The sequence below is a fragment of the Lontra canadensis genome, unplaced genomic scaffold (assembly GCF_010015895.1).
Source record: "Lontra canadensis isolate GAN:19392208 unplaced genomic scaffold, GSC_riverotter_1.0 scaffold110, whole genome shotgun sequence".
In the NCBI taxonomy this organism is placed as follows: Eukaryota; Metazoa; Chordata; class Mammalia; order Carnivora; family Mustelidae; genus Lontra; species Lontra canadensis.
Genome location: NW_022631104.1, coordinates 4,192,607 through 4,211,532, shown reverse-complemented (window position 1 = coordinate 4,211,532; position 18,926 = coordinate 4,192,607). Strand labels below are relative to the sequence as shown.

Sequence of the window (18,926 nt, the reverse complement as noted above, 5' to 3'; positions counted from 1 at the left end):
CAGCGTCTGAAGCCACTTAAGGCTTCCGGAAAGCGCATGTAAGCGGGAGTCTGGGAAGCTCGGCTTCATGTGGATTCAGCCACTTCCCGTGTGACGGTTGCGTTCACGTCTGCGGACTTCCCCACTCGAGCACTGGGTGCTCAGAATCTCTTTCTCCCCCATCTCTGCAGTGGTAAGTCAGTGTCATGGCCGGTGTGAACCTGTCGGGATCTGTGTTGGGGCTCGGAGGGGGGTGAGATGCGTTGGTGCACAGAGCACTTTGGAAACCACACAGCTCCATCTTCCCCCCGGGGCAGGGAAGGGGGATGCTGCCGGGAGCAGAGGAGTTCTCCGTAGATTGGGCTTTGTGGTGTGAAACCAAACGCAGAGCAATTTTACCGTGATTAGGAAGTCGCAACCGGGATTCTCCTTTTTGGATATCAAGCATTTGACAGATTTTAAGTGCTCTGGATTCAGAGACTTGGACCCAGTTCTTGGAAAGAGAAGACCCGGGGGCACCAAGTGCCTGTGAATGGTACACAGTCCTCAAGGGCAGGGAGAATCAGGAGCATTTCTCTCTACCTTGGTGGGTCCAGCAAAGTGAAGTGAAGGTAACCCGTATCGCCATTTCTGATGGAGAGGGGGGTCAGGAGGGGATCCTCCTAAAAGGGGATTGGGACCAGGTAAACCAGGGTTTCTTGGAGCCAGGAGTCATGAGCCATACAGAGTCTATGATCAGTATTAATCAGCCTAAAAAGTCGAATGACAAACTCTCAGACCGCCTTGCATGCCATAGGGTACGCATCACGACATGAAATTTGTGCTTTGTGGGTGTATATTGGGTCATGGTACATGGGCTTTTTACTGTGGGTCAGACTTGGAAAAACAAGAGTTGGGGGACTGCTGGCCTGAATAAGCCTGAATTTTCTCCTGCAGAGAGATGGCTGTGACTGACTCTCCTTTCCAGGGAAAAGCCGGAAGGAGGAAGGAAGGCTTCGCAGGGGGAGTCCCGTGCAAGCATCATTTCAAGATGCTGTTGTGTTGCTGTGTGCAACATTAATGGGACAGCGGGGCAGTTGGAAGTGTGAGGTCTGGGGATGGGGAGGTGACAGCCCTTCTCCCAGGGTCTGAGGTCAGGAGGAGATCCCCCTGCGGGCAGATTGAGAAGGACACTGTGATTTCTTTCCTTTTTTTTGTAAAGATTTTATTTATTTATTCGACACAGAGAGAGATCACAAGTAGGCAGAGAGGCAGAGAGAGAGAGAGGGAAGCAGGCTCCCTCCTGAGCAGAGAGCCCGATGTGGGGCTCGATCCTGGGACCCTGAGATCATGACCTGAGCCGAAAGCAGAGGCTTAACCCACTGAGCCACCCAGGCGCCCCTGACACTGTGATTTCTTGCATCAACTTCCCCAATCACCCTGTAGTCATCCCAGTGGCCCCAGAATACATGTTCCCAGGCCCCAGAGCCCTGCAGGTTTGGGTTGTGCAGTCCTCCCACGACCAGGCATCCAGCCTTCCTTCCCCCTCAAACTGTGGTGCAAGGCTGCTGGCTTCTAGCTGCTCGGTCTTGCTGCCCCAAGGGAGCCTCTCTGCTCATGGGGACAACTGTGTCATCTTCCCTTTGGACACACACTTCTGTCCTTCCCAAGGCTCCTATGCCTGGCTCACTCCCTTACTTCCCAAATCTCTGATCTTCTGTTAAGACTGCTCAGTGCATGGCTTTGCCTCTGACCACATTCTCTGCCCCACTCCCCAGCTGGTGGTTCATGCCTCATTCCCTAGGCTGCTGTTTTGCTTCCTCACACGCCTCCTCCCTTTCCAAGCCTTCTGGTCCACTGACGGGGAGCTGCTTTCCCATAAACAGAGTAGGACTGCCTTTCAGCATCTCTCATGCCCCAGAAATCTTGTCCCATGCTTCCCTTCCAAGGAAAGTGAGACGCAGGCTGGGGTGCCTGGCCCTGGGGTGAGAGGAAATTGGCCACACATTTGCAGCCCTTGGAATCCCTGGACCTGGGTGTGCTGCTGCACCCAGCCAGCAGGAGGTGTTGGCAGTAAGAGGTCTCCACAAAGGGATGGTCAGCGTAGGGTAGCAGCAACTAATTCATACTCTCAGTCTAGGATGGTAGCATTCAGTTCTCTAAAAACCAGGGAGCCCTCTCTGGAAACAACTGCCTATGCAGATACCAGCAGTTTCGCAAAGAGCTGCACCCTGGAGGCCAACGGGCAGAATCAAGGACCGTAGGAGGTTTTGTTGTTGTTTTGTTGTCATTTTTGCCCATGGTTTCATTTCAGAGTTGTTGAGTCGGTTTGCCAACATATAAAAATCATCAGATTTCACATTAGAAATTAAAATGCCTGGCGTTTCTTGCATAAATAAATAAAGTGTAGCTTTGGTGACACCAAGCCTTGGCATCCTGCACAGCAACAACACACTGATGCTGAGGGTGACTTTTCCAGTTTGCCATACTCCCCACTCATCTCTGCTGTTCACCAGCACCGAGACCAATAATGGAACAGTGGCCATTGTTCCTTTTTTTTACTTTGGGATCACATTGGTATATAACATTCTTAAGTGTTGGGTGTACCATATTCTACTTTGATAAGTGTGCTACAAGGTGATCACCCCCAAAAGTCTGTCCATCACCGAACAAATGACTCCTCTACCCACTTTGTCCTCTGCCTCCTACCCTTCTGGTCAACATCAGTGGGTTTTCTGTATCTGTGATTGCACTTATCAGGGAAATCCTGTGGTGTTTGTCTTTCTCCTTCTGCCTCATTCCACTTAGCATGATATGCCTCTAGGTCTGTTAGTTCTGCTCTGTTCTTTATTATTTCTTCCCTTCTACTAACATTAGGCTTCATTTGTACTTCTTTTTCTAGTTCCTTTAGGCATAATGTTGGATTGTTTGAGATTTTTCTTATTAATTGGGTGGGCCTGGATCACTATGAATTTTCCCCTTAGAACTGCTTTTGCTGCATCCCGTGGATTTCGTTACATTGTGTTTCTGATTTTTTCTGTCTTTAGGTATTATTTGATTTCTTCTTTACTTCTCTGATGACCCACTGGTTGTGCAATGACATGTTGTTTATTTCCCCACATTTTTGTGTTTTTTTCCAGTTTTCTCCTTGTAATTGATTTTTCGTGTCATACTGTTGTGGTTGGACAGGATGCTTGATGGGATTTCCGTCTTCTTGAATTTTTTGAGATTTGTTTTGTGGCCTAACGTTTGATCTCCCCTGGAATATGTTCCATGTGCACTTGAGAAGAATGTGTGCTCTGTTGCCTTTGGATGGAATGTTTCACGTATCTGCAGCTCAGAGCATGAATAGAGTGCCTACACCTGTTATTGTCATGTTCGGTCCTTTGAAGACCAAGAGGGGAGGAAAGGCAGGAATCCCTGGCCAAAGAAAAGGAGTTGAGGGTTTCACCCCACACCACTCCTGGCAGAGTCCCATGCATGCTTCAAGGGCTGCAGGAGATTTTCTGTTTGTGGGATCACAACACATCCTAATTGCTTTTTATCTGGCCGTTAGCTATTTAGCACTTCTGTCTGTGGGTTTTATCTCTGTAACGGTAGTGAGCAGACCCCAGCGCCTTTGACCATCGTAGAGAAAAAGATAGTGATTGGGCTCTCTTCTTATGGGAGAAGGGCTGTGTGAATTAGGGCTCCATGCCCTTGGTGGAGCCCAGTGCAGGGCTTGAACTCATGACCCTGAGATCAAGACCTGAGCTGAGATCAAGAGTCAGATGCTTAACCACTCAGGCACCCCGACTCTACCTTTTTGTCTCCTACTCTTCCTATACCTTTCCCGTGGGTGGCCAGGTGACACCAGGAAGATAAGACACCCACTATCTGCGGTGGGACTGACAAATCCTACTCAGAGACTTGGGGACTCTCCACCAATTCCACATATGGTCATTGGGTGTGTTTTCTGTGTTTGCATACACATTTGAGTAGGACACTCTTACTGCTCTTGGGGAGTGAGGACCACTGATTGTAGGCCAGAAAATCAAGAGCAGCCGTGGGGGTAGGAGTGGACTGGGTCACACGGGAGGGAAAGTGGGGCTAGGGGCAGGGGTTGTATCTCCTAGGGGACCACAAGAAGTGAGGCGCAGGGCCCACCAGACAAAGCAAGGTGGATCCCCATCCCAGCTGGAGCTTTGAACCCAGGTCAAATCTCCATGTTGCCTCGGCTCCTTCCTGTGGATGGGCAGGGGCTGCCCGCTTGCATGGAAAGCTGCTCACCGTGACTCAGTTTGTGGTGCTCAGTCAATATCTCTCTTGGATGTCATTCACCCCGGCTGCGGGTCAGGGCTCTTCTCTGTGGAGATGTTTATCTTGGTACTTCCCTTCCTTCCTCCAGCTCCTCTCCTTCCAGCCGGCTCACAAGGCTATCAGCCACCACCTTCTACCACGGGAAGCTGGTGGTGAAGGGCTTGGCCAGTTTTGGCCTCCCTCAACCATAACTTCTCACTGGGGTATTTTGCCCTTGGAGAGAGGATTCTTGGCCACTGCAGAGGAGCCTTGGGTGTGTGGGCGGGTGGCCTGCGGGGAGGGGAGGATTTGCATTGTTCTTGGAGCCCGGACACTAGGCTCAAACTGGTTCTGTGTCTTGTGAGTCGTAAGACCTTGGGGACGACCTCTGTTTACTCAGTTATGGAAGGAAACTAAGACTATGTCTCTCCAGCGTTCTCGTGAGGGTCAACTAGGCTAGGCTATGATATGTATAAGTCACCAGCTTTCCAGAGACCCTGGTGGACATGACATGTGCTTGGCTCCCTGTATTTTACTGTTCCCTTCTGGTGGTCCTCTAAACCCTCATCTTGTCCACAGAGTATAGGAATTTCACATGCCGTCCCTCTCACTCCTTTGGTGAGCTTGGTCTGTGTCAGAAAGGTTAGAAGGTGTTTGTCTACACAGATGAGCCCAGGCTGTTGGGAAAACCCAGTTGGTGCCATGGGAGTGGCTCAGCACTATGACCTTAGTTGTTCAAGACCTTTCCCTCAAGGTTGCTCAGTGACTTCATGGGGATGGGAAGGTATGGGGTAAAGCTAACATTCATGGAATGGTTTTGACCCTCGGGGCTTTGCAAGAATTCTGTGAAGGAGATGGTGGTATTTCTATTTTTGCACGCAGGAAAGAGAAAAGATGAATTTCCAGAGAGGTTGAAGTGACTGGCCTGAGGTTACATGGCTGGAAAGCCACGGAAGGCATACTTGAACTTCCTCTGTGCCTGGCTGAAGTTTAGAAGCTGGGGCTGGGGACAAGCCAATGGATGCCTGTGGCTGGTTTCTGGGGGTTGCGTCTGCTATTTATCCTTGCCCACAGCCCCAACACATCCATGCGGACCTTGTTTTGGGAATCCCTGTTGCAGAGTGCGGTTGTGGTTTCTAGAAGTTTCTGGAATCTTCCAGACCTCCTCACTGGAATGGAGCTTTGCATTTCAATGAGTGGAAAAAGAGGCCCAAGAGGAGTTGGCAAAAGGAAAATCAAGTGCGTTTATTCACTCCCCTTGTGTGCACAGATGTTTCCTCTCTGGACCCCCTCCCTACACAGGGGGCTCACTGGCCACAAACAGATGGGAAGTGGCTCGTGGTTGAGCAGAGAGCTGGACTTACTGGTCTTTGTGTTGGGGCCAGCTTGGGAGCCTTCCAGGGGGGCTTTGGCTCTTGCCGTGCTGTGTGACCAGAACTAATCCTCTAGCCATGCCAGCAACATCAGCACCAAGACTTACGGCAGCCGGAGAGCAAAAGGAGGGGGGCTCTGTGCAGGGCTGTGGGAGATTTGGCACCCAGTCCCCATCTGTCTCTGGGCTCAGTTTCCCAATCTATAAAATGGCAGCATGGGATCAAATGATCTCTGAGGTCCCTTCCATCTCTAATTTTTGTGTCCAACTTGTATTGGACCAGAAAGTTCCTTACTATTGCCTATTTAATCTTAATTCCTTTTCTTAAAAATAAAGCCCTCCTAGTCTCCTTTATCATATGAAAGCTAGTATGATGAACATTTCATGGGATGGCAACTGTGAAGGGAGATATCAAGGGGGATTTTATTAACAAATACTCACCAAATATTTTAAATAGGGCTGTATTCATATGTTAGTTCATAATGGAATAAAGTAAAGATTTTAAAAAAATGCATTAAAATTGGGGCTCCTGGGTGGCTCAGTCAGTTAATTGAGTTTTGGCTCAGGTCATGATCTCAGGGTCATGAGATTGAGCCCCATGTTGGGCTCCATGCTGTGTGTGGAGCCTGCTTAAGATTCTCTCTCTTCCTCTCCCTCTGCCCCTTCTCCCCTCAAAAAAAGCATCAAAATGAATTTGCTTATTATAGAAAATGGAAAAAATGCAGAAAAGCAGAAATAAAAAAGATTTTTCGTTCTTTTCATTCCTCCCCCCTTTTCTTGGCTGTATATATTTGTCTACATAATTGGGATCATATGGTATATTTTAGAATTGGATATGCAATGTTTTCCTGATTGTAAAAGTGATTTTAAAAACACGTTTAATGGTTGGGTTATGGACAGTGGGGACGGTATGTGCTATGGCGAGTGCTGTGAAGTGTGTAAGCCTAAAGATTGACAGACCTGTACCCTCTGGGGCAAATACTACATTATATGTTAATAAAAATAAAAATAAAAACATTAAAAAATTTTTGACTTGTACAATTAAAAATAACCATTTTTAATGTGATAAAATGAGAACAATTAAAGCAGCCGGAGAAATCCCAGAATGTAAAGATGACCTGCGTTCCCATTTTCCTGTGTTCCCTCAGTGTTTCATTGGGGATGGGGATGGGGATGGGGGAAGGGGTGTGGAGCGTATCCTTTTCCACCTTCCACACTGTGGTGGGGACTCTGGTTCTTAAAGTGGGAGCGGCTCTTTGGTGATACAGAAAGGGGTCTTGGTGACAGAGAGCCGTTGGGTAGCTGATTGAGATTCCTGGATCTGGGGAGGAGGGAAGGCTTGGTTCGTTCAATGGGAGTTTTAAATATGCAAAAGGTCATTCTTCCAGTTCCTTAGCAAACAGAGTGGTACTCTTTACAGAGTAGTGACAGAGACTTTGTCTAGTGTCAGCACAGTGTTCCCAAAGGTCAAGAAGCTACCCCAGTGTCAGCCCATGCTTGGGCAGAAAAGACAGCATTGATGAACAGTGCTCCCCACGCGTGGCTGGAGGCTTCCTCTGTCCTGGCCTGGAAGGACATTGCAGGAGACACAGGTAGCCTGATTCCAGGATGGACATGAGGCCGAGGGAGACTCTGGTCACTGGGCTTCACCCCCGAGCTGCAAAGTCCATTGGCTGCATTTCTGAGCTGGGCGTCTACACTGAGTAAGAAATGCCTCACAGATGCGTTTATATGGTGACTCCCCATTGACCTCAATCTCATGTTGATCTCTCTTTCTCAGTGCCTGGAGAGGACGCGGGTGGTTTCTTAACCTGTGTGCTTAGAGAACCCTTTCTGTCTCTTTCATTTTTAATACAGTTTGACTGGATGCGTACATCTTGAATCCCAGACGTTCAGAACAGAAACTCATATTCACAGCTCTGTTTGGTCCACCCTTAAGCAAATTCTTATCGAACTCCCATAGTGATGAATGAGACACTGACTGTGCCGCACGAAGCTTTGACTTGGGTGGGATACGTCTTCTGCACTTTCTAGCACTTTCCGAGGGCTGATGCCAACCCCTTGGCGAGTCCCAGCCTTACGGAGCTTTGATTCCCATGGGAAGTGCTCGTAGTAGGAGCAGAAGAAAAGTCTGAGGAAAAACGGATTTCCCAGGCAACGTTTCTCTTTGCCTTTTTTTTTTTTTTGTAAAGATTTTATTTATTTATTTGACAGAGAGGGAGAGAGATCACAAGTAGGCAGAGAGGCAGGCAGAGAGAGGGGGAAGCCACCTCCCAGCTGAGCAGAGAGCCCGATTCGGGGCTCATTCCCAGGACCCTGAGATCATGGCCTGAGCCGAAGGCAGAGGCTTAAACCTCTGAGCCACCCAGGCACCCCTCTCGTTGCCTCTTGTTGGGCATGATTTTTAAAATTCTCTTTTGTCATTTTTGCAGTTGAGTATTGATTCTCGTCTACATGGTCTGGTCTTTTCTAATGGAACCCTTCTTGAGCATTATTTTTTCATTTCCTTGCCTTTTTTTTTTCTTTTAAACCTTTGCAGTTTGGGGAGATCCTTTGAAGTGTATCCTGCATTTTATTGATTTAACTTTTTCTTTTTTAATTTTTATTTACTCACAACCACTAATGTGGATTCAAGTGAGCCATTTTGGTACAATCCTAACCTCATCTGTTTTTGCCTTTGTGTCATCCTTCTTATTTTGGCCGTCTTTTTCCGCAATGATTTTCTGTTCCTCTTTCAAAGAGGACTTCTTGCTTTCTAGCTGTTTCCTGATGTTGTCTTCTGAATTGCCTTCTGAGAGGCACTCTTGCCTTAAGCTCTTCACATGGTGCTTCCTCAGCCTTTCCCCGAGTTCCCGTGCCTCTCTCTTTCCTCCTTCTCCAACAAGGCAGTGTCTGTGTAGACGTTGCACGTACATCAGATGGAATATATACTGTGTGTCATTGGCCTTGTCACCGTGTCCACTTGGGGAAGTTTGAATCCCCTTCACAGTTGCTGACCTGCAGGGTCATTGAGGCACACTCCACGCACCCAGGACTGTCCCTTAGCCCTCACCATGGGAAGTCCTGTTTCTCCCTTGACTGCCCTTCTGGGCCTCCCAGCAGTGACTCAGGCACACATGGGTGACCTCGCTCCTGCAGTTGTGGATATGTGATCAATGGAGAAATCGAGCTTGGTTTCCTAGATTTCAGAAGAGAAACTCCCTAGACTGTTTCATGGCTGCTCTTTGGTAATTTTCCACATAGCCTGAAACTGTGTTTCTTCAAGTGGGCTGGGGTTACCTCTAAGGATATTGTAAGATCCTCATAGACCATGTCATGATGATGGTTTTTAAGTTCTGTTTAAGTGTGCAATAGGGAGGATGATCAACCACGTCAAACCCATTTTTCATAGCTATTCCTGCTTAGGGTCAGGCTAAATTCAAGCTCATTAGAAGACAGTTTAAAAAAAAAAATTCTGGGGGCGCCTGGGTGGCTCAGTGCGCTAAAGCCTCTGCCTTCGGCTCAGGTCATGATCCCAGGGTCCTGGGATCAAGCCTCACATCGGGCTCTCTGCTCGGCAGGGAGCCTGCCTCCCCTTCCTCTCTGTGCCTGCCTCTCTGCCTACTTGTGATTTCTTTCTGTCAAATAAATAAGTAAAATCTTAAAAAAAAAAATTCTGGGTAAATGTTAGGGTGGCTGATATGTAGCAATACCAGAGTTGGGACAGGGGGTACGTGAATGGCTGGCATTTGGGAGACGTTGAATCAAGGCCTCCCTTGGGTCTGGAACCAAATCAGTTAAAGTAGGTGCCATTTCTGGTAAGTCTGCTTGGTCTTGGGATTCTTGTATGGAGTGGGACACATAGGAACCTTATGAGGGGCCTTGGACCCACTCAAGCTGAGGGCAGGAAGCTAGCTGCCAGGCCCCTCCTAGGAGCCACCTATGGGCCCTATGGGCCTGAGCCAGGCACTGCCTACTCAATGCTCTGTCCTCTCTCTCTGCCCTCTTCTATAATGACACCTGTCTCAGTATCTTACCTCCCACCCCTGTGTGTCCTCGGGCTCCCCAGCTCCCTATATGCTCAGGACCAGATTTCCATGCCCACCTCACTCCTCTGCTCCTCTTTCTGGGATTGACAGGAGGCGTATCCTCTCTGTCATTGGTGAGGGTCTTCTCTCTCTCTCATGGACACCACTACCTGTTCTACGATCCCGTCCTTGTTTGCTTTCTGGAACTCATTCCCAGAACTCGCGTCCATTCCTTACCCGTCATGGAGGCAGCCCCCGAGTGTGTGGCATGAGGCTGCATTGAGGGGAGGACGGAGACCTGGTTCTTGCCTGTGAGGGTCTCAGAGGGGGCCAAGGGATGCTGCATGCACTCATCGGGGTTGGGTCCAAGGAGGATCGGGGGAAGTAAGAGCACGTCTTGGGGCTCAGCTATCCATTCTTTCTTCATAAACTGAGTCCAACTGTAGGATTGCAGTCCCATCTCTGGGCAGATACCCCAGCTGGGTTAGCTAAGGTGTCCCATCTCCATGTGTCAAGGGCCACACAGAGCCCAACTGTACCCTGATCAATCACTTGAAACTTGAGTACGGAGGCTGTGAGCTCTACCGTATATCCCCAAACTGACTTCTACCATGGCCGGATCTCCCTGGGTACTGGGTCCAGCTTCTCCCGTCCCCTTCAGGATCACCTTTTACTTTCTCCCGCCCCCCTACCCAACATCTGCTCCATCACCAAGGCCTAGTCTGCTTCTCACTTACTGTCCCTGCATTCCGATCAGGCCCTCCCTTTTCATCCCTGCTGTCAGGCAAATGCTGTATCTTCTGAGAAGCCTTCTCTGACTGCCTCAGCCGAACACGATCTCGCCCTTCTCTGGGTTCTGAAAGCTCTCATTGTCTGCCGACTTATCACTTGGCACTTATGATAGACTCCCTTGTGTGGTTATTTCTGCTTTTTCCCTTGTGTCTGTGCCTTATCTTCCAAACTGTAGAATCCAAGTCCCTTTAGTGTTGCACTTGCCTGCGTCTTCCACAGCATTTGGGAAGAGTTTGCTGGTGACCATGAGTTGTTTGATTGATCCCGTAGCCAAGGGGCTGCCTGTAAGGGGGTTCGGACCCTTTGAGACCCTGTCCCCCAGAGACTACATGGTCTGGTGAATAGTTTTTCCCTTCATGACTATGAAGCACTTAGGAAAAGTGAGTCAACGCCATACCCCATATCCTGTCTTTCTTATTAATTATCATTATATGACAACATGACTCGTGGTACTGAGGACAAGGGCCCACAGCAAACGTGGCCTCTTTTGGTTGGCAGCTTTCAACTCAACGGAGACAATAATAGCAAGAAGGTTGGGTGAATTGGACTCCATGAAACCTGGGGAAAATGGAACTCTGGGGAAATGATTGTCGGACTTTTTTCGCGTGTTTGGATTATGGATTTCCTACTGTCCCTTGTTTGTCCACGTGACCCAAGGTGTAGGAAACTACCCGTTTGCAGCGCCCAAAAGAGGAGCAGTTTTTGCTTTTTTTGGTTCCAGCTCAAATGACAGAAGACGATTCATAAATCAAAACTCAAGGGACCTCTGGTTTGAGATGCTAGGATTGCCCCAAACCATAAACCCCTGAGAATGTCTTTATGAGTTTTACACATCCCGAGATATTTGTGTTGGTGATTCCTAAAGGATAAAACATTTGCAGGCCTCTGGTTTGTTCTGCTTAGCTCAGGTCAGAGCAGATTAGCCTTCTGGCTCATGAAGGCCCAGAAAGGTCTCTTGTCATTGGCTGGAGGCCATCCTGGGAACCATGATGACAATCTTGTGTGTTGCCTATAAGGGTGCGTGATTGTCTGTGATTTTATCTATTCACATGTGGAATGCAGTGTCAGAGTGGTGTCAAGGCTGAATAGCCTATAAACTGTCCCCTCTTTGCTGCCATAAAACCAAAAAGTTATGGGCTGCGAGAACGCCCCTGGGGACTTTAAGTCCAGGAAACCTGAAGGACCCAGGGTGAAGGTCTTGGCTGCCTGGGATGCAGATGGAGTTTTGCTTTTACTTTCTTGTGGGTGGGAGCCCTTTTCCAGGAGCAGAGAGGCCCCCATGCTGCTCTCTGGGCCTTCCACTGGCAGGGCTGGTGACCTCCAAGGTCAGGGTGTGGTCACCACCAGACCCCACTTCCCATCCCACTGGGGTAAGAGGCCAGTAACTCAGCCCCCGGAGGACTCCTCACCTCTCACTTTACAAATACAGATCTAGGTCTTGGATTTCTCTTGTGTTTCGGAAGAGAGAGAGAAAGGAGGGGAGAGATCCCATAACCAGTTTTCTCCTAGACATTGGATCTTTTCAATGCCCTGGTATTGGGATGATTTCTCCAACATCAGAGAGCACAACATTCATGGTGTTTCCTCCCCCATTCAAAACCCATCAGTGTTTTCTGGCTTATAGAAGGGAGACTGATTTCTTAGCCTCGGTGCTGTCATGGTCTCCCACAACGGGACCCCATCTGTAACTATTCCTTCTGTCACCTTCTGTGGTCTTGAATCCTAGGCCCTTGAACCCTTGAATTCCTGATGGAAGTGATCCTCATGCCCACCCACAAGACTTTCTCTCTGGCCCTTTGCTCCTTTGGCCGTGTTGGGCCCAGAGTATTATCCCCTTAGCTCCTTCCTCCTGTCCACCCTTCCTGATCCATCCTGAAAGCCTCTGTTTACTCCTCTGTTAAATGGAGACAATACTAGAAACCTCCTCTTGGGTTTCTGGGTGAGTTATGTGATACAAGGCACGGAACATGCTTAGGACAGCGTCTGGCCCAAAGTGAGAGTTCAAGAGAGCTCATTGTCACCCCTGCAGCCTATCAGAGCCTGATAAGCAGAGAGGGGAAGTAGAACCCCTTGAGCAGCCCACTCTAGGCTTTGAGAAGGAAGAGATGAGCTCTGGGTCTGGGGGTGGAAGGAAAAAGACCAGAAAGGTGGGAGTGGACATGTCCAGACGGAGGCATGTTGCTATTGGCCCTCTGAGTGTGTGCCCCCACCATCAGACAAGCCCGTGGTTGACATTAGGATGCTGGCTGTGCTGCCTCAGTTTCCCTAAGACTGAAAATCAAATGGACCACACAGCAAGCCGTCTGGGCTGCCCCAGACTTGTTTTCTCATTGGCTTCACCACTAGGCTGATGAGACTTCTCCCTGGGTGCATGCATTGCCTCCCCTGGACGTTCTGTCCCTGAGTATTTCATTATGTGGCTTATGTCACACTGGCCAGGGCCCCTTGATCTAAACTATCTCTGTGGGTCCCAGACGTGTTGTGTATGTTGAAACAGACATGACGTAAAATCTACCATTTTAACCATTTTTAAGTGTATAAGTTAAGTGGCATCAAATGTCTCCACAATGTTGAGCCACCATCACCATCTGCCTCCAGACTTTGTCATCTTGCTGACAGACACTCTGTCTCCATTAAACACTAATGCCCCACCCCCCACCCCCGTCTTCCCCTGGCCCTTGGTGATCGCCATTCTATTTTTTGGTCTCTATGAATTTATTCTCTTCTTGGCCTCGTCCTAAAGTAGGATCCCCTGGTATCTGCCTTGTCGTGACTGGGTTATCTTGCTTCGCCTGAAGTCTTTACATTAATCTCCACTGTGGCCTGGGTCCAAATTTCCTTTCTGAGATTGAACACCATGCCGCTGTGTATATACATGCCATATTTTATTTATCCGCTCATCCATGAATGGACATACTTGAGTTGTTTCCATTCTCGGACCGTCAGGAAGAGTTCTGCAGCACACCGGTGTAGAGAGTGGAGTCCCTGCTTTCCATTCTCTTGGGTGTATACCCAGAAGTGGAATTGCTGGAGCCCATGCTAACCCTGTTTGCAATTCTTTGAAGAGTTGCCATATTGTTTTTCATGGCATCTGCTCCATCTTATGTTCCTGCCAGGAAGGATTCTGGTTTGTCCACATCTGCACCAATGCCTGTTCTACTTGTTTGTTGATAGCGGCCATCCTTATGGGTGGGTGGTGACTCCTTATTGGGGTTTTAATGTCTTTATTGGGGTTTGTGCATTTCCCTAGTGATGAGTGAGCACCTCTCCCTGTGCCCGTTGGCCATTTGTTTATCTTCTTGGGAGAAATGCCCTTGGCCCATTTTTTTTGTGTGTGTCCAGGGAAACTTCGCCTCCTACTCTTTGATTGTAACAAAAACAACTGGCTGTATTGGGTACTTTGGTCCCCTTTGCTCTCTGCTCAGGGTTTATGTGGATTTCCCCCCTTAATCCTCCCAACAAGCTTTTGAGAAAGGCACTGCCAATCATATCCCTTTTACACTTGAAGAAATCTGAAGCTTGAAGACCCCACGCTAGGCATCACAGCTGATAGGCAGTGAACCCACAAAGGCCCTAGAGCCGGCTGACTCTGTCCCTGGAGGATTGTTCTGATTTCCTAGCCCACCCCAAGGATCAGGCACTGAACCCTCTATAAGTACACAGTTTATCCATACATTTGAGAGAACGCTGTTTATAAGAAATCATCCAGAACTCTCGATTCTGCGGTCCCTTGGGAAAACGATATTTACTTTGATATCAAGGCTCGTTTCCTAGAATCACCACGGTTTACACTGAAATCAGACACAGAAATGTGTGGATTTGAAGTGCTTAACCCTTCAGCTCCTCCAAAAAGCTGTCTGAGTGGAGTGATTTGAGATATTCACGCAGGATCCGAGTCTCTTGCTTGAACTCATTTAGTTGATGGACGCCATATTGTGCTCACGTCCTCCACTTGCAATTGAGAGCTTTGGGATCCTAAACCCTTTTTCCTCTGAGATGCATGGCATCGCCCCCCTGGTCACCCGCCATCTGTCCAGGTTTGGAGGTGGTGAGGGCAGAGCAAAGGCAGGGGATGCTCATCTTGCCCCCCAGGGGCCACCGGCTTTTCAGCCCTGGATGGGTCTAACGCAATGGTTCTTGGGGGAGCATTTCCCATTCTTTGTAGGTTGGCTTTTATCTGGCCTTGGGTTCACACAGCTGGGGCTGGGGCTGGGGCCGAGGCCAGAGCCGTGACTTCGGGTGGGGAAGAAGTTGGCGGAACATTCCCCAGCAGGGCTGGGGCAGGCCCAGGGAGTCCCGCCTAAAATATAGTGGACAAAGGAGCTCTTGTCCCCAGGCCTGGGGGTGGGAGGCATCTGGTCAGTGACACAAGCTTGGCCATTGTATGTCGTGACCTCGGCCAACTTTTTTTTAGCTGAGAAAGGGGAAAAAGAGAGAGTGAAAAAAAATAAAAAAAAAAAAGTCTCCAGAAACTTCGCAACTGGAAAGTCCAGAATGCGTGGTTGATTTCCTCACAGGACCCGGAGCAGATTTGGAAGGAACTGTGCAATGTAGTGTGTTCTTTGTGAAAGAACAGCGGGGTGCAAAGCCACAGGAACGCCCTCTGGGGTGTCCCCGGCACTGACCCTTGGCACGGTTGCTTGCTTGCATCAGGCCCATTTCCCGCAGAGGGTGCCATGGAAAGGAAGCTGGCAGGGGCCTGGCGCTGGGTCTGGGGACTCCAGGCAGGACCCAGGACTCTCCTCTGAGTTATCAGCAGCCCCGCAAGGAAGATTGGATCTTCTCTGATGGTAAGAATCCATCCGACCGGCTCAGCTTTTTCTCGGTGTTTCTGAACGAACCTGGATATTTTAGAAAACGGTTCTGAGGACCTCTGAGATGGGAGCTTAGAAGCCCTGGGGGGCCCAGCGTGCTGGGGCAAGGGAGGGTTCCTGTAAGGCATGAGTTGGGAGAAAAGAAGACTTGAGTGAGATCAGGAGTGGGGGTAGGAACGAGATGTGATGTGGAGGGTGAGGGGGGCAGCTCCCCGGTCACCTGGGCAGCGGTTCCGGGGAGGCATGTGACCCCGTGGTGGCGTGGCTTGTGGGGGCAGGAGGCCACGTCTCACCTCCCTCACTTCTCCCGAATCTGAAGCTTGGCTTCTTCCTGCCTACCACCTGCCGTTTACGTGGCCTGGTTTTCGCCGGGACTGTCTAAAGGGAAAGCCTGTTGGGGGTTCCTCCCAGGTAGTCAGGTTTCTGCCCATGTCTCTACCATGGTTGCAGGCTGAGCTGGGTGCTTCTGTCCAGTTTGGGGGTGGCAGGGGTGGGCTGTGATTACGGGTGCTCTCCTAAGATCTAAGAGTAGGATAGCCTTCTTTTGCCCACCCTCCTGCCTCTGAAAGTTAGATAGCCCCCTTTTTTGGGAAGTGGGGCCTCCCATCAGCCAAGGCTCTAGGGACCACGCTCTGGAGGCTCTAGGCAGCCCAGGGGGGTCTGGTTCATATGGGAAGGCTTGTGTGTGTGCACGTAGCCTTCTTCCAGGGTGCCCACTGACTGGGTCAGACAACATCTCTGATTTTGGTGTGGCTTCTGATGGAGGCCTGAGCCTGTGCCGGGAAGAGGGAGACGGTGCTTATCACCCAGGGGCACCTGGAAAGTTCACAGGAGGGCTTCTCAGAGGGTAAAGCGGATCTGAATTGCCCAGGGACCGTCAGAATACGGAGCCTGGTACTCAGGTGGAGTCTGGGACTCTGCATTTCTAGCCAGAGGACAGCCCTGCGGCAGGTGCAGGGTCTACACTCAGGGAAGAATGGTGTGTAAAGTGCCCAGACCAATCAGTCACGTTCTGATGGATTGCTGGCGAGCACTAGTGGGTTCTGGTGGGTCTGGCCTGGGCTGTGGGCCGTGGCAGGGAGGTTCCTGGAGAAGAAGGGATCAGCCCAGAAGACGTCCCCGGAGGGGCATTCAGGGAGTGGGGTGAGAGCCCGGGGAGGCCTCTTGGTGGAGACGGAGGTGTGCCCGGGCTGAGGGAGAGTGTGTGTGTGTGGTGAACAGCTTATCTGCTGGTGGGCTCAGAACAAACCTGTGTTGCCAGGGGCACCAGGGTGGCTCCGTTGATCAAGGTCATGGTCTTGGGGTCCTGAGATCCAGCCCCACTCAGCAGGGAGCCTGCTTCTCCATCTGCCCCTCCCCCTGCTCGTTCTCTCTTTTCATCTCTCTCTCTCAAATAAATAAATAAAATCTTAAACAAAAAGAACAAATGTTGGGCATGGGGCGAGTTCCAGCTTCGGACACAGGAAAGCCCCGGATGCCAGGGCAGGAGTCTGGTCCGTGGGCAGATAGAGCTCATCCGTGTGTGGCTCTGGGAATGACAGGGAAGGGGCTGACATAGGACGGTCAGGCCAGAAGAACTCACCGGGACACGCCTCTGTGAGAGGAAGAGGCACAGTCTGAGGTCTCGAGGCAGAATCCCAGTGTTCGGGGCTCGGCCTGCTGCCCTTGAACCCATGTCTACACTTGAACGAGACTTTGCCTCTCTTCCAAAACAGCATGTCCTTACAAAGCAGGTGGGCTAAGACCAGCTTCCAGAATCCTTGAGTCTTAGAAAAGAAAGAAGGAGAAACCAGAGAAAACCTTAGGAGACCATCTGGTCCAACTTCTGTATTTTTGAGATAAGGACAGGGAGGCCTCCCCACCAAGACAAAGTGGTTGCTCAAGATCTCCCAGCAAGACAGCAAGCAGCCCCGGCTGGGCGCGCGGGCCTCCCCGCTTACATCCCGAGTGTTCTCTACGAAGCGGTGGTGGGTCCCCACTCTCGGTGATGGTGTCCCCAGCTGTCACCATCGGTCTGGTTTTCTGTGCACCAGACTCAGAGCTTCAGAAACGTCCACTGCCTTGGGTGGGTTGGAACTGCTCCCCTTGCTCATTCTCGGGCAAGGAGTTCAGCCTTGATTAGCCTTCATCTACCCCCAGTGCCTGTGGCTCAGAAGCATTAAGGACACGCTGGGCACAAAGAGCCCTGATGGGAATCCCACCCGGTCACTGAGATGAGTCTCCTCGGTGGGGACACTTGCTGCTCCAGGCTTTCTGGTGCCCAGGGATCTGCTTCTAGTGGCCACCAAGCTGGGCCAGCCAGATGGCAGCCATAGGTGGGCATCAGATGCCCACCTTGGTGACCTAAGGAATTCCAGTCCTCCCTTCTTTAGAGAGGCGCCAACTCCTTGAGGACGCAGTGGGCCCCCCAGGGCTCTGCAGGCAGCAGCCGTGTCACCTGGCCTTGGAGCCCCTTTCTGACAGGCAGGCAGGAGCTTGGCGAGAGGTTCCAAACCTGTGATCTCACCCGAGCTGGGGACTTTTGGTTCTGTTCTTCTCTTCTGAACTTGCAGGGTCTGTTTGGAACAGAATGGAATGCTTGAAAAATTTGGGTAGGTGGGTTTTTCTTCGGGGGCTTGAGAAAGTGCCAGAAAACCTGGCCATGAGGCATTCCGGGATTTTGTGCCTTAATATGAAAGGGGGCTTCATCAGGATTTCCTCTTCTCCCTGTTCCCTCCACCCCCTGGCTCCCCCACCCTCCAATACCAAGTGTTGGCAAAATTCGCTTTTTCCCTGGCTCTCTCCTCTGCAGAGGGAAACTGGAGGGGTCCTCCCCTCCCAGGAGCTGCCTAGGGAGCGCGCTGCTGGTGAGTGGTCCTCAGTGTGTCCTTCGAAGCATTTCCAAGGGCAGGATATCGATATCTTGACCATATACAGGAGTGTAAAAATACAGAGTGCAGGGTTGGGTTTTTGTTTTTAAAGGTTTTTTTAAATTTTTATTTTATTTATTTGTCGGGGGTCGGGGGTCGGGGGGGAGTGTCAGCCCAAGCTGACAGGGGCAGAGGGAGAGGACGAAGCAGCCTCCCTGCAGGAGCAAGGAGCCCCAGGTAGGACTCGATCCCAGGACTCTGGGCTCATAACCTGAGCCGAAGGCAGGTGCTTAACGGCTGAGCCACCCAGACGTCCCTCCAGCGTGTATTTTGAAATCCTTCAGGATGAAGGGAAGTGCTCACTTCACACCCACCTCCTTCTGATGGACAGAGACATCGGAGCCCTAAGGGGGCCGGGACATTGACTCTTGGCACAGAGGGGGAGAGGTCAATGTTCAGCCTCCCCATACGGGTTTGCGGTCATGCTCACGACGTTGCGAATCCTGGCTTAGGTGTACATTTGAATGGTTTCCAAGTTTTGTTAAATCGGTTTGCTTCACTGGTGTCAGACGGTGTAGCCCTCCTATCCATTCCAAGTTGGGTTTGGCTGAGGAAATAGTCACTCGCTGGACCAAAAAAGTTTGGGGGACACCTTCGGGGGAGGGGGAAGGTAATGCGACATGGACAATCATGTTCATCCTCGGAGGGCTCTGTCCTTTCCTGTTTATGGGGTGGTTGCTTTTGCAAGCGTGTGTGGCCATTTAAATGCCTTGATATGTCCCCTGTGGTGGTTTTGGGCCCTGTAACATGACATGACCCTCAGGTCACAGGACCCCGGTGTTGGAGAGCTGGCAGC

General features: G+C 50.4%; 1 protein-coding gene across 6 annotated transcripts in view; it reads left to right on the top strand.

Moving 5' to 3' along the window:
• Positions 1 to 18,926, top strand: part of GAS7 (growth arrest specific 7) — a 189,306-nt gene that overhangs the window by 85,551 nt on the left and 84,829 nt on the right. Inside the window, exon 1 of one of the 6 annotated variants that reach the window (XM_032840039.1) lies at positions 14,938 to 15,197. The exons of the other annotated variants lie outside the window; for them this stretch is intronic. Within the exon in view, the coding sequence (XP_032695930.1) occupies positions 15,195 to 15,197 (3 nt within the window). The 5' untranslated portion in view covers positions 14,938 to 15,194. Of the gene's footprint in view, positions 1 to 14,937; positions 15,198 to 18,926 lie in introns of those variants that run through there. 6 annotated transcript variants of the gene reach the window in all.